Here is a 12,162-nt window from a genome sequence, read left to right on the forward strand (position 1 = left end):
AGGAAACCAAGTTACGTGACTAAACTCCAACTCATAAAGCTGGGGCTGCCAAAACTTGGTTGGGTCTCATATCCTCATTCTTACTATTCTGGTATATGACCCTGCCCTTTCTTGCCCCACCCCACACATACATCTATAAATCATAGTTCCTTCTATGGATAACGTAATTTCCTTACAGAACATAGCACTTTTTTTTTTTGGTTTTTCGGGCCACACCTGTTTGATGCTCAGGGGTTATTCCTGGCAACTCGCTCAGAAATTGCCCCTGGCTTGGGGTGACCATATGGGACGTCAGGGGATCGAACCGTGGTCCTTTCCTTGGCTAGTGCTTGCAAGGCAGACACCTTACCTCTAGCGCCACCTCGCCCGCCCCAGAACATAGCACTAATTCATTTGGATGTGCTGGTCACACTAGGAGTGTTTTGGTGTTGACATGAGTTCCCCAACTCCCTGTGGTGCTTTTTTATTGTTTGTTTGATTTTGGGACACACTCAGCTGTGCTTAGGGGTTATTCCTGGCTTTGTGCTTAGAAATTATTACTGGCAGGCTCAAGGGACCGTATGGAATATCAGGGAATGAACCCAGGTAGGCTGTGTGGAAGGGAAACACCCTATCTACTTGGTGTTGCTCCTGCCTCTCACTCATCCTTTCGTAGGGTGTGATATTCCCTAGGGCTGGCACCCTTTTTTTTTCTGGTGCTAATACATGCAAGTAGTGACAGGATCACAGATAGTAGAACCATCAGGCTCAATCATCAGCACTCTTGGTATTGTGGTTGGCACATTTGGTACCCCAAGCATTTGAACTCATGTCTGTAGTTGTAGGCAGGTGCTATTTCTTGTGCCTCCATATGATTTTTTTTTTTTTTTTTTGGGTTTTTGGGCCACACCCGGCGGTGCTCAGGGTTTACTCCTGGCTGTCTGCTCAGAAATAGCTCCTGGCAGGCACGGGGGACCCTATGGGACACCGGGATTCGAACCAACCACCTTTGGTCCTGGAACGGCTGCTTGCAAGGCAAACGCCGCTGTGCTATCTCTCCGGGCCCTAGGAATGATTCTTGAGTGTAGAGCCAGGAGTAACTCTTGAGCATTTTCAGGTGTGGCCAAAAAAAAAACCCAGAACCGAAAAACCAAACATCAACCTTTTGCTATTTTTTCTCTTTCTTTTATTTTTGATAATGAATGAGGGAAGTAGAAATCCTGTCTCGAGTACAGGTGTGAGGGGTGGGGAGGAGGGAGATCTGGGAAATTGGTGGTGGGAATGTTGCACTGGTGAAGGGGGGTGTTCTTTACATGACTGTAATCATACAACTATAATCATAGTTGTAATCACGGTGTTTAAATAAAGATAATTATAAAAAAAAAGAGGGGAACAAGTATGTTTTTATATCTGTGTGTTCTTTTTCTAGTGATATGTAGGGAGTTAAAACAGGAGGGTCAGTGGGACCCAAATCCCTCCATGAAGAATTGAAATGATTATGAGAGACCACTTGGTGCAGACTCAGTGGCTTCATTCAGCTCTCTGCCCACTGCAGTGACTTTTGTTTTTGAAAGTTGCTCTCTGACATGCTGAGCTCAGCACATGTGAAACAGAATCACTCATTGTATTCATTTGCTTGTCTTCTGTACAAAGTTGTAAGCCATACTTGTGACTTCTGAAGTCAGTTCTGGCCCAGTAGTGTTTCTACCTTCTGATTCCTTTTTCTTTTTTTCTCAAGGTATCATCCAAAGAGATGAGTCACCCATGGAGAAAGGCCTCGCTGGTCTGCGAGGAAGGGACTTTGATTTGTCCGATGTGTTTTATTTCTCCAAGAAGGGATTGGAAGCCATCGTGGAAGATGAAGTGACCCAGCGGTTTTCTTCGGAGGAGCTCGTGTCATGGAACCTCCTCACAAGGACCAATATCAACTTCCAGTATATCAGTCCGCGCCTCACCCTGGTGTGGGTACTGGGTGTCCTAGTGCGCTACTGCATCCTCCTCCCTCTTAGGTATGGCTGTTCTGCACTAACTTGATGGTTTAATGGGCGGATAGCTCCCCATTTAATACAGGAGCTCTTCCCTCCCGTTCTGAAGTAGCACCCCAGATGGGACTCCCCGAGAAATCAAGGTGTTTTTTTTTTTTTTTCTTTTCACCTTTGTTCTTAAGGGAAGGTATGCATTCTAAATTTAGTATGGACTTCCCTTGCTCTTTCCATCACTGATAATGCTGAAGAAGCATAGAAAAGAGAAGTTAGAAAAAAAAAAAAAGAAGAGCAAGGATTTATAGGCCCGTAGACGCTGCCAGATTTACTGTCTACCAAGCTATCTATCAGCTCTCTTTGCTCATATCGGTGACATGAGGCATAAAAAAGAGCCAGGGAGCAGAGCAATGATACAGAGAGGAGGCTACTTACTTTGCACATGGTTGACCTGGGTTCAATCCTCTACTGGCCATAAGGTCCCCTGAGCACTGGCAGGAGTCATACCTGAGCTCAGAGCCAGGAGTAAGTCCTGACAACACCAGTGTGACTCCAACACAAGATTTTCAATGATGGACACCACATGGGAGAGGACTGTTGGGAAGGCTACTTTGTTCTATTCATTTCCTGGGGAATCATTCTCTTCTTATCTTCTTATCAAACTTTCCCACTTGGGGTCAGCTTCTGGTTCTAAGTTTTGTACTGCCTGATGAGGATAAGTTATTCTCTTTAGGGCAACAGGCCAGATGTTGTTTAATTTTCAATGTGCGTACATTTGGAGAGAGAAAGAGAGAAAGAAAGTGTGTATATGTGTGTGTGTGTGTGTGTGTGTTTGTGTGTGTGTTACCAGTGATTGAATCTAAGGCCTCATACATGCAAAGCCTATACTTTATATTACTAAACTACATCTACTTAAAATATGAGTTTAAGCCATTGCATAATTGGCACCGTAAGATTAAACAGTGATTGGTGACTGACAACATGGTATCTTAAAAAACTGAATTCGACCTTCAGATTGTTTCAGAAACAATCTGGAAGTCTTCAAAATTGTTACCCAAAGTTGTTGTCCATGGAAACTCACCAGGTACCAACCATTAAACCAAGACCAGCAAGGGGCCAGAGAGATAGCATGGAGGTAAGGTGTTTGCTTTACATGCAGAAGGACGGTGGTTCGATTCCCGGCATCCCATATGGTCCCCCGAGTGTGCCGGGGGCGATTTCTGAGCGTAGAGCCAGGAGTAGCCTCTTGAGCACTGCCGGGTGTGACCCAAAAACCAAAAACAAACCAAAAACAAACAAACCAAGACCAACGAGGTTTAATACCATAACAAAGTATATAAGGAAGTGTCATTATTTTAGAAAATTTATTTATTTATTTTGTTTTGTTTTGGGGACACTCCCAGCAGTGCCCAGGGTTACTCCTGGCTCAAGAATTACTTCCTGTAGTGCCTGAGGGACCACGTGGGTTGACTGTATGTAACGCAAACAATCTACCCACTGTACTGTCTCTCTAGTCTTTTTGAGAAGGCTTTTAAATCTCTTTTCTCTTATGCCCAGTTCAAAGGAGCCATGATGAGGAAGAGGTGACAGCTAACCATGAATGGAGCTGCCAGCAAGCATTGTCTGGCCAGCATAGTAGGGCACAGAGTAGGCTGTGCCTCAGCTCTGGCTGTGCTGCTGCTGATTTCACTTCACTGCCTTGGTCTTGGCTTTGGCATTCCCTCAATAGAGCTTTTTAGGCAGTTGCTACTGGCCAACTGAAATTGGCATAGGAGATGGAACCAGTCTCTAGGGTGGTTTTTTTGCCTCATTTAAATTATTGCAGAAGAAGAGATCGCTTAAATATGAGCAAGGTGCATTTCTAAGAAGCGATTCTGTTGGCTCCTCCTCCTATTTCCAGAATCTGGACTAGAGACTCCCAAGTTTATTTGGCCTTCACCCCCCTTTCAGAAAAAGAATGACTCAGGATTCCCTCTCTTCCCTCTCCCTCCTCCCCCCTTTTAAAGAGAATAAACAGAATTTGTCTCTCTCACTGCCTCCCTCTGAAGGCAACTTTTTCTCTCCCTTGATCATTTTTTTTTTTTTTTTTTGTGGTTTTTGGGTCACACCCGGCAGTGCTCAGGGGTTATTCCTGGCTCCATGCTCAGAAATTGCTCCTGGCAGGCACGGGGGACCATATGGGACGTCGGGATTCGAACTGAAGACCTTCTGCATGAAAGGCAAACGCCTTACCTCCATGCTATCTCTTCGGCCCCTCCCAGGATAATTTTAATCGCCCCCCCAAGATGGCAGTATCCACCCCTTTGAATAACACTGGCCCAGACATTGGGGTCTGATTTTCCACTTTTTATGTGTTTCTTGGGGCCACACCTGCTGTGTTCAGGATTTGCTCCTGGCTCTGTTCTCAGGAATCACTCCTGGCAGGGCTCAGGGGATAATATGTGGTGTCAGAGATCATAGCTTATAGCTTAGTGGGCTGCATGCAAGGCAAGTGTCTTATCTGCTGTATTATTTCTCTGGCCCCACCTCTTTGGGGAGTAATTTTAACAAAATGCAATTCTTTGTTTTGCATATCCTTTTGTTGACTCTTAGGCTAATGTTCCCAAAGTAGGATTTATATTTATTAATATATAACAATATTATTAATATAATAATATATAATATAATATAATATAATATAATATAATATAATATAATAATATATAATATAATATAATATAATATAATATAATATAATATAATATAATATAATATATATTTAATTTGGGGACCACACCCAGAGACACTAAGGTTACTCCTGGCTCTGCCCTTAGAAATGGTTCGGGAAACCATATGAGATGCTGGGATTGAACCCAGATAGGCTGCATGAAGGCAAACACCCTATTCATTGTGCTATTGCTCTGGCTCCTGGGTTTTTCCTATGGATGTACCAGGTCATCTTCAAAGTATAGGAAGGCAGTATTTGAGCTTTCAATGATTAAAACCTTAGCTATTCAGAGCTTCTATTTACTCTTTATCATAGACAGGAACTGAGTCTGTATGTTTAATTTTACTGTTTTTTTTTTTTTAACTAATACTCTTTTTTGTTTTGTTTTGTTTTTGGGCCATACCCGGCAGTGCTCAGGGGTTACTCCTGGCTGTCTGCTCAGAAACAGCTCCTGGCAGGCACGGGGGACCATATGGGACACCGGGATTCGAACCAACCACCTTTGGTCCTGGATCGGCTTTTTGCAAGGCAAACGCCGCTGTGCTATCTCTCCGGGACCTAACTTATACTCTTTAATGAACATTCTTATTTTGCCTTTGCATGCCTCTTTGTAAAAATTAATGTAGTTGCATTCTAAACAATGTTTAGTACCTATGGTTTTCCCATTTAATATGTTGTAGGCTTGTCACATAAAATGAAGACATTCATTCTGGCAACTACTACCATGGCTCACACATGAATGTAAAAATAACAAATTGCATCACTGATATGAATGTGTTAGACAATTTTAAATACATTAAAATATTCCTAATGTTTAGTTTATTGTATCATGAATAGTACTAAATATAATCAGTTTCTCATTACTGAACATTTAAATTTCTATTGCTATATTAGAAAAGTTATGGCACATAAATCTCATTTTGGTTCCTTAGTGTTGTCAAACCTTTTGCTGCATACTTCCAAATAAGTATCAAGGTATCAGATCTGTCATCACTGTACAAACACATTATTTGAGAACTTTTTTTTTTTTGAGGCCATTGTGAAATACAAGTCTTTTACAGTTGTATTTCAGATGTTTAGTTTAGTTAGTTCAGGTGTTTAGACAGTGAATAAAGGCCATTCACACCATAAGTAATTTTTCTATTTTTTTATATGGTGTCTATAAATATATGTTTTTAAAACAGTAGTCATATGGCTCCGAGCCAAGATAATGGGAAGGGAGGAATGAGGAATATGCAACACCAAGTACTTGAGACTCCTCATTAACAAGTTAGCTTTCGGGGCCCGGAAGGTGGCCTTAGAGGTAAGGTGTCTGCCTTGCAAGTGCTAGCTTAGGACAGACCGAGGTTCGATCCCCCGGTGTCCCATATGGTTCCCCCCCAAGCCAGGGGCGATTTCTGAGCACATAGACAGGAATAACCCCTGAGCGTCAAAATGGGTGTGGCCCAAAAACAAAAAAAAACACAACAAAACAAACAAAAAACAAATTAGCTTTCACCAGGCTGTGGATGCCTGACAGATGATTTTAGGATTCTGTGGTCTAGTTTTGTTTTTTTTGTTTTTTTTTTTTTTTTGGTTTTTGGGTCACACCCGGCGGTGCTCAGGGGTTACTCCTGGCTGTCTGCTCAGAAATAGCTCCTGGCAGGCACGGGGGACCATATGGGACACCGGGATTCGAACCAACCACCTTTGGTCCTGGATCGGCCGCTTGCAAGGCAAACGCCGCTGTGCTATCTCTCCGGGCCCACTGTGGTCTAGTTTTAACATTGAGTAATGCTCACTGAAATGACTGAAAATATTCATGCAGAGAAACAACAGATTTAAGAAAATCTAAAAATCTAGAAAAGGGCAGAATTGAGACTCCGACTCAGAGTAGACTGTTTAGTATGAAAGAATTGCTTTATTTTATATCTTGCAGATGAGTGCAACTATTCTATGTTTGCTTTTCGCTCTCTGACTCATTTGACTCAGCATGATACTCTGCGTAAGAATTGCTTTGTTTGGGGCCGGAGTGATAGCCCAGTGGTATGGCGTTTGCCTTTTACTCAGCTGATTTAGGACAGACGAGATTACCTGTGTCCATATGGTCCCCCGAACAAGGAGTGATTTCTGAGCATAGAGCCAGGAGTAACCCCTGAGCGCTGCCAGGTCTGACCCAAAAGCCAAAAGCCAAAAGCCAAAAGCCAAAAAAAAAAAAAAACAAAAAAAGAAAAAAGATCATGTCAGAGCAATAGTATAACAGGTAGGGTGTTTGCCGAGCTTGCAGCTGACCACATGCAAAGCAAAAGTCCTCCAGCTGTGCTATCAGCCTGGCTCCTACTTATGGAATTAGAGACTGACAGGCTACCTTAAGAAAACTGAATGCAGGGGCTGGGTAGGTGGCGCTGGAGGTAAGGTGTCTGCCTTGCAAGCGCTAGCCAAGGAAGGACCGCGGTTCGATCCCCGGCGTCCCATATGGTCCCCCCAAGCCAGGGGCGATTTCTGAGCACATAGCCAGGAGTAACCCCTGAGCGTCAAACGGGTGTGGCCCAAAAACCAAAAAAAAAAAGAAAACTTAATGCATCCTTTAAACTGTTTCAAAAACAATTTTGAAGTTCTCAACATTGTTGTCATCTATGAATACTCACCAAATTTCAACTAAGCGTTAAACTAAGACCAATAAGGTTTAATGCCATAACAAGACATATGCGGAAGTCCTATTTATTTGGAAAGATGTTAAAAGTCTTATACCTTTGGGCCCGAGAGATAGCCACAGCGGCATTTGCCTTGCAAGCAGCCAATCCAGGACCAAAGGTGGTTGGTTCGAATCCCGGTGTCCCATATGGTCCCCCGTGCCTCCCAGGAGCTATTTCTGAGCAGACAGCCAGGAGTAACCCCTGAGCGCTGCCGGGTGTGGCCCAAAAACCAAAAAAAAAAAAAAGTCTTAACCTTTTCTTCTTTCGTGATTGTGTTTATAAAAATAGCTATTTTCATTTCGAATTGATTGGAACATGTATTTAAAACCCTTTTCAAAAATGAGAAAGTACTTTGTCATGTCTAGGTGGGGCCTAGAGGTGTTAGTGATCTTGTTTGCTAAGTTCTAAGTTCTATGAACATGACAAAGTGAATCAGCACTAAAGAATACCTACATAGTGATATCCTTTGCTGATCTTATTACTAATACCTCAACTATATCCTTCTTGTTATTTAAATGTTATTTAAAATTCCTTTGAGAAATATCTGATTTACCCCAGCATTAAGAAGCAAAGCAAAAAAAAAAAAAAAAAAAGCAAAGAAAACTGCCTTTTCAGCTGTATTCAGACCTTTGTAAAAAAATTCCTTTACAGTCACACCATACTGTCTACCGGTGCATCTTGAACAAATAGTAAGATGGCTTTCAACCTGAAACGACTCCTAATAGAATATGTGTGTGTTGAATTCAAGATCATAACAACAAACAAAAGCTCATTTCGAAAAGTAGACAGTTAAGAGTTTATTTTTTTTCTCTTTCCCTTCAAAACCCCTCTAACCCTGTTATTATCTAGATTAAATTTGATGGCTAGACCTTTGTTCTGTTCCTATAAAGTTATGTGCACTGTTGAAAATGCATTCATACCCCAGAGTATGTTATTTTGAACCTCTCTCAAAAGCACCAATTTAGTGTCCGTTCTTCCATGGTAAACCTGCATATTTATTCAATATTTTTGATGACTGCTTTCACATTTTATAGTATAGCTATTTCAACACCTTATTTATACTTTATTTATATATGAAACTTTTACATTATTGTAGTTTTGGACACAATATTATTTACAGTGACATCAATGCTTTAGCATATGGTTTTATTGCATCACACACATTACCAGTGCCCGAATCCCTCTACCCCTGTGCTTTTCTTCTGGCCAGACTCCACCCCTGAACCTTTAGACTTTCTTCTTTCACTGCTGATTCAATTAACCTTTGCTTTATTTTTTTTTTTAACAATTTTTTTTCAGGGTTACCTTGGCTCTCATTGGGATCAGTTTGTTGGTTATAGGAACTACCCTGGTTGGGCAGCTGCCAGACAGCAGGTAAATTGTTCTTTTCACAATCCCTCCCCCTCATATCTAGGATTGTCCCTTTTAGTGTTGACAGAGAGAATATTTGATTCCCATTATCGTATCATATTTATGATCTCAGTGCACTTTTTTGGGGGGGATAAACTTGGCAGCCCTCAGGGGCTACTCCAGGCTTTGCTCTCAGAAATCACTCCTGGCAGGCTCTGGGGACCAGTAGGAGTGCTGGGATTCGAACCACCATCCATGGTGGATCGGCTGCTTACAAGGCAAACGCTCCACCACTGTGCTATCACTTCGGCCCCACCTCAGTGCACTTTTTAAGATACAGATAAATTCACCTTCATAGCCTATTTATTTTATTCACCTTCATAGCCAGAATTTATTTTCTCAAATAGAAAGTGAGTGAAGAAACTCTTAAGATAAATCAATTGAGTCTCAGTATTGTGAGGTTCATCAAGCGAGGACCAAAATGAATTCAACTTTCTTGGTCAAGTTTTTCCTGACAGTTCTAGAGTCAGATTAGTGAATAGTCTGATAGGCCGGGGGATCTTTTACATGGATTTTTGTCCTATATATCGTTGATGAGGTTGTGCTTGTATCTGCCTGTATCCCAGAATATTATGTACTGCTGTAAAGGAGCCCATTGATGCTTTTGTTGTATAGTTATTTGGGAGTATCCAAAACTGCACAGTAAACTGCTTTCTCTTTCCTGTAGCCTCAAAAACTGGCTGAGTGAGCTGGTCCACCTGACGTGCTGCCGTATCTGCGTGCGTGCGCTCTCTGGCACCATTCGCTACCATAACAAGTGAGTGTAGGCTTATTAACTGCCTTTTTGTGATTATGGGCTTGGTTGGGAGGAAGAAGCTAAAATAAGAATTCTAGTGGGATAGAGATACAAATAAGAATAGGATAAGAATCCAGGGGGTATGGGCCCGGAGAGATAGCATAGCGGTGTTTGCCTTGCAAGCAGCCGATCCAGGACCAAAGGTAGTTGGTTCGAATCCCGGTGTCCCATAGGGTCCCCCGTGCCTGCCAGGAGCTATTTCTGAGCAGACAGCCAGGAGTAACCCCTGAGCACTGCGGGGTGTGGCCCAAAAACCAAAAAAAAAAAAAAAAAAAAGAATCCAGGGGGTAGAGGATTTGCCTTGTGGCCAACCCAGGTTTGATCGCCCGCATCTCATATGGTCTTTGGAGCCTGCCAGGAGTGTAGAGCCAGGAGTAACCCCTGAGTACCACTGGTTGTGACCCAAAAACAAAAACAAACAAACAAAAAAGATCTTTCTGGTGTGTTCATCTTCCACTCAGAATCTCATACATGACAGTACAAAAAGGCTCTTGGACCAGAGCATGTGGCTGGATCATGTATGATCCCCAGCACCCCTTATGATTCTTTGAGTGATTCTAGGAGTGATCACTGAGCAGAGCCAGGAGTAAGCCTTGAACACCAAAGGGTTTTGGCCTAGAAACAAAAACAAAAATGATTCTTAAGAACAATGTGTTCATATCAAATGCATCATAGTAAACAGATGATATTTAATCACTGGGCATATCTGGTTTGCAGATCTGGCCACCTCCAGCCCCCTTGATACAGTCACTCTCACCCCAGATAGCAGATGAGGAAATAGAAGTTTTGGGGATTAGTTGTAGGGGGGTTGGCCTCTTCTCTTGAACAGCAGAGCCATATTTTGAAGGATTGTATTAGATTTGGAAAGGAAACGGGGTGTGTGTACGGGGGTAGGTGTTGATCTTGGAGTTTAGAGGACAAATTTGCACACCTGGATCTTGTGATGCACCTATATCTCACAGAACACACTGTAGGTTCTGCTTTATGAAGAGGATGAAAGGAGTGAGGTGATGTTACTTATTAAAGAAAATTAATTTTGTTTTTTTCCCCCCTTAAGTTTTATTATAACACTGTAATTTACCAAGTTGTTCACAATGCAATCTTTTTAGACATTCACTGTTCAATGTTCCAACACCAGTGTGACCTCCTACCACTCTAGCCACTTCCCTTCAGGCATAAACACATTTTTGCTTCATATGATTTGTTCCAACACAAATCATCAACATTTAGATCAACAAGAGTCGATTCAAAATGATTGTCATTTTTCTCCATGGTGTTACTAAAGTCATTGTTTAAGGATTTACTGGGCCATGGTTGGTGCTAGTTGAGCCTTTTCTGTTACTGTTTATGCATATGACCGACCCTGGCTCTATCCCCAGCATCCCATACAGTCCCCCCAAACACAGCCAGGAGTAATCCGTGAGCACCTGCTGTGCTATTGTTCTGGCCCCTCTAAAACTTTTTTTTTTTTGGAATGAACAGTGACGTTTACTGGGCTCAGTCCAGGAGCGCGTGGGTTTTGAGGACCTCTGTGAATTTGCCGTTTTTGTTTTCCACCTTCTTTTCTGCCTGTTTCCATAGCCTCATGAGCTGCTTTTTCTTGCAGTAGTGCATCTTGGTTCTTCCTTCCTTTTCTCCTCCAGGGTGGCTGTCATGGCCTTGTACTTGCAGCCAACCTCATGGGCCAGGCGCCCCAGATACGCAAACTTCAGGCACACCACCTTGAGTGCAGCAGGAACCACCATGCGCTTTTTCTTGTCATAAGGTGGTGGATCCCGTCGAACACTTTGAGGTGGCCCAAGGCGGCCTGTCTGCGCTTGGTGTTGTGCGGAAGCATCCCTCTCACAGTCGGCCAAACAATGTGGCTGACGGCTCTTAGTGGTAGGGACCCTGGGAAGGGTTGGTGTTCATTCGCTTCTGAAGGAAAGCCAGGTACTTCAATTTATTCCTGTAGATATTTCCAGAAATGTTGATGCACTTACAGCGCACAACCACCACCTTTTGGCCCAGCAGCACTTACTTGGCCACAGTGGCCACCAGGGAAAGGAAACTTTTTTTTTTTTTTTTTTTTTTTTTGGTTTTTGGGCCACATCCTGTGACGCTCAGGATTTACTTCTGGCTATGCGCTCAGAAATCGCTCCTGGCTTGGGGCACCATATGGGACTCCGGGGGATCGAACTGCAGTTTGTCCTAGGTTAGCACGTGCAAGGCAGACACCCTACCGCTTGCGCCATTGCTCCAGCCCCTAAAACATTTTTATCTTAAAAGAAAATACAATCTTTACCAAAACAAAACAAAAACAAACCTACAAAAACTAAAAATTCATGGAAGTCCTTTAAAAAATTCATTTAAAAATTCATGAGGTCCTTTATCTATCTTACCTTATTACTCTAGTTCTTTTTGGTTGGTTTTTTTTTGTTTGTTTGTTTGTTTTGTTTCTTTTTTTGTTTTGGGTTTATTTTTTGGGGTCACACTTGGCGGTGCTCAGGGATTACTCCTGGCTCTGTGCTCAGAAATCACTCCTGGCAGACTCAGGGGACCATTTGGGTTGTCGGGATTCGAACCACTGTCCATCCTGGATTGGCTGTGTGCAGGGCTAATGCCTTACCACTGTGC

General features: G+C 42.6%; 1 protein-coding gene across 1 annotated transcript in view; it reads left to right on the plus strand.

The window, feature by feature from the left end:
• GPAT3 (glycerol-3-phosphate acyltransferase 3) overlaps nt 1-12,162 on the plus strand; it is a 70,292-nt gene that overhangs the window by 39,442 nt on the left and 18,688 nt on the right. The window contains exons 3-5 of the mRNA XM_049790265.1: nt 1,718-1,988; nt 8,640-8,714; nt 9,418-9,507. Of these exons, the coding sequence (XP_049646222.1) occupies nt 1,718-1,988; nt 8,640-8,714; nt 9,418-9,507 (436 nt within the window). The remainder of the gene's footprint in view (nt 1-1,717; nt 1,989-8,639; nt 8,715-9,417; nt 9,508-12,162) is intronic.

Source organism: Suncus etruscus, chromosome 16 (genome assembly GCF_024139225.1).
Source record: "Suncus etruscus isolate mSunEtr1 chromosome 16, mSunEtr1.pri.cur, whole genome shotgun sequence".
Taxonomy (NCBI): Eukaryota; Metazoa; Chordata; class Mammalia; order Eulipotyphla; family Soricidae; genus Suncus; species Suncus etruscus.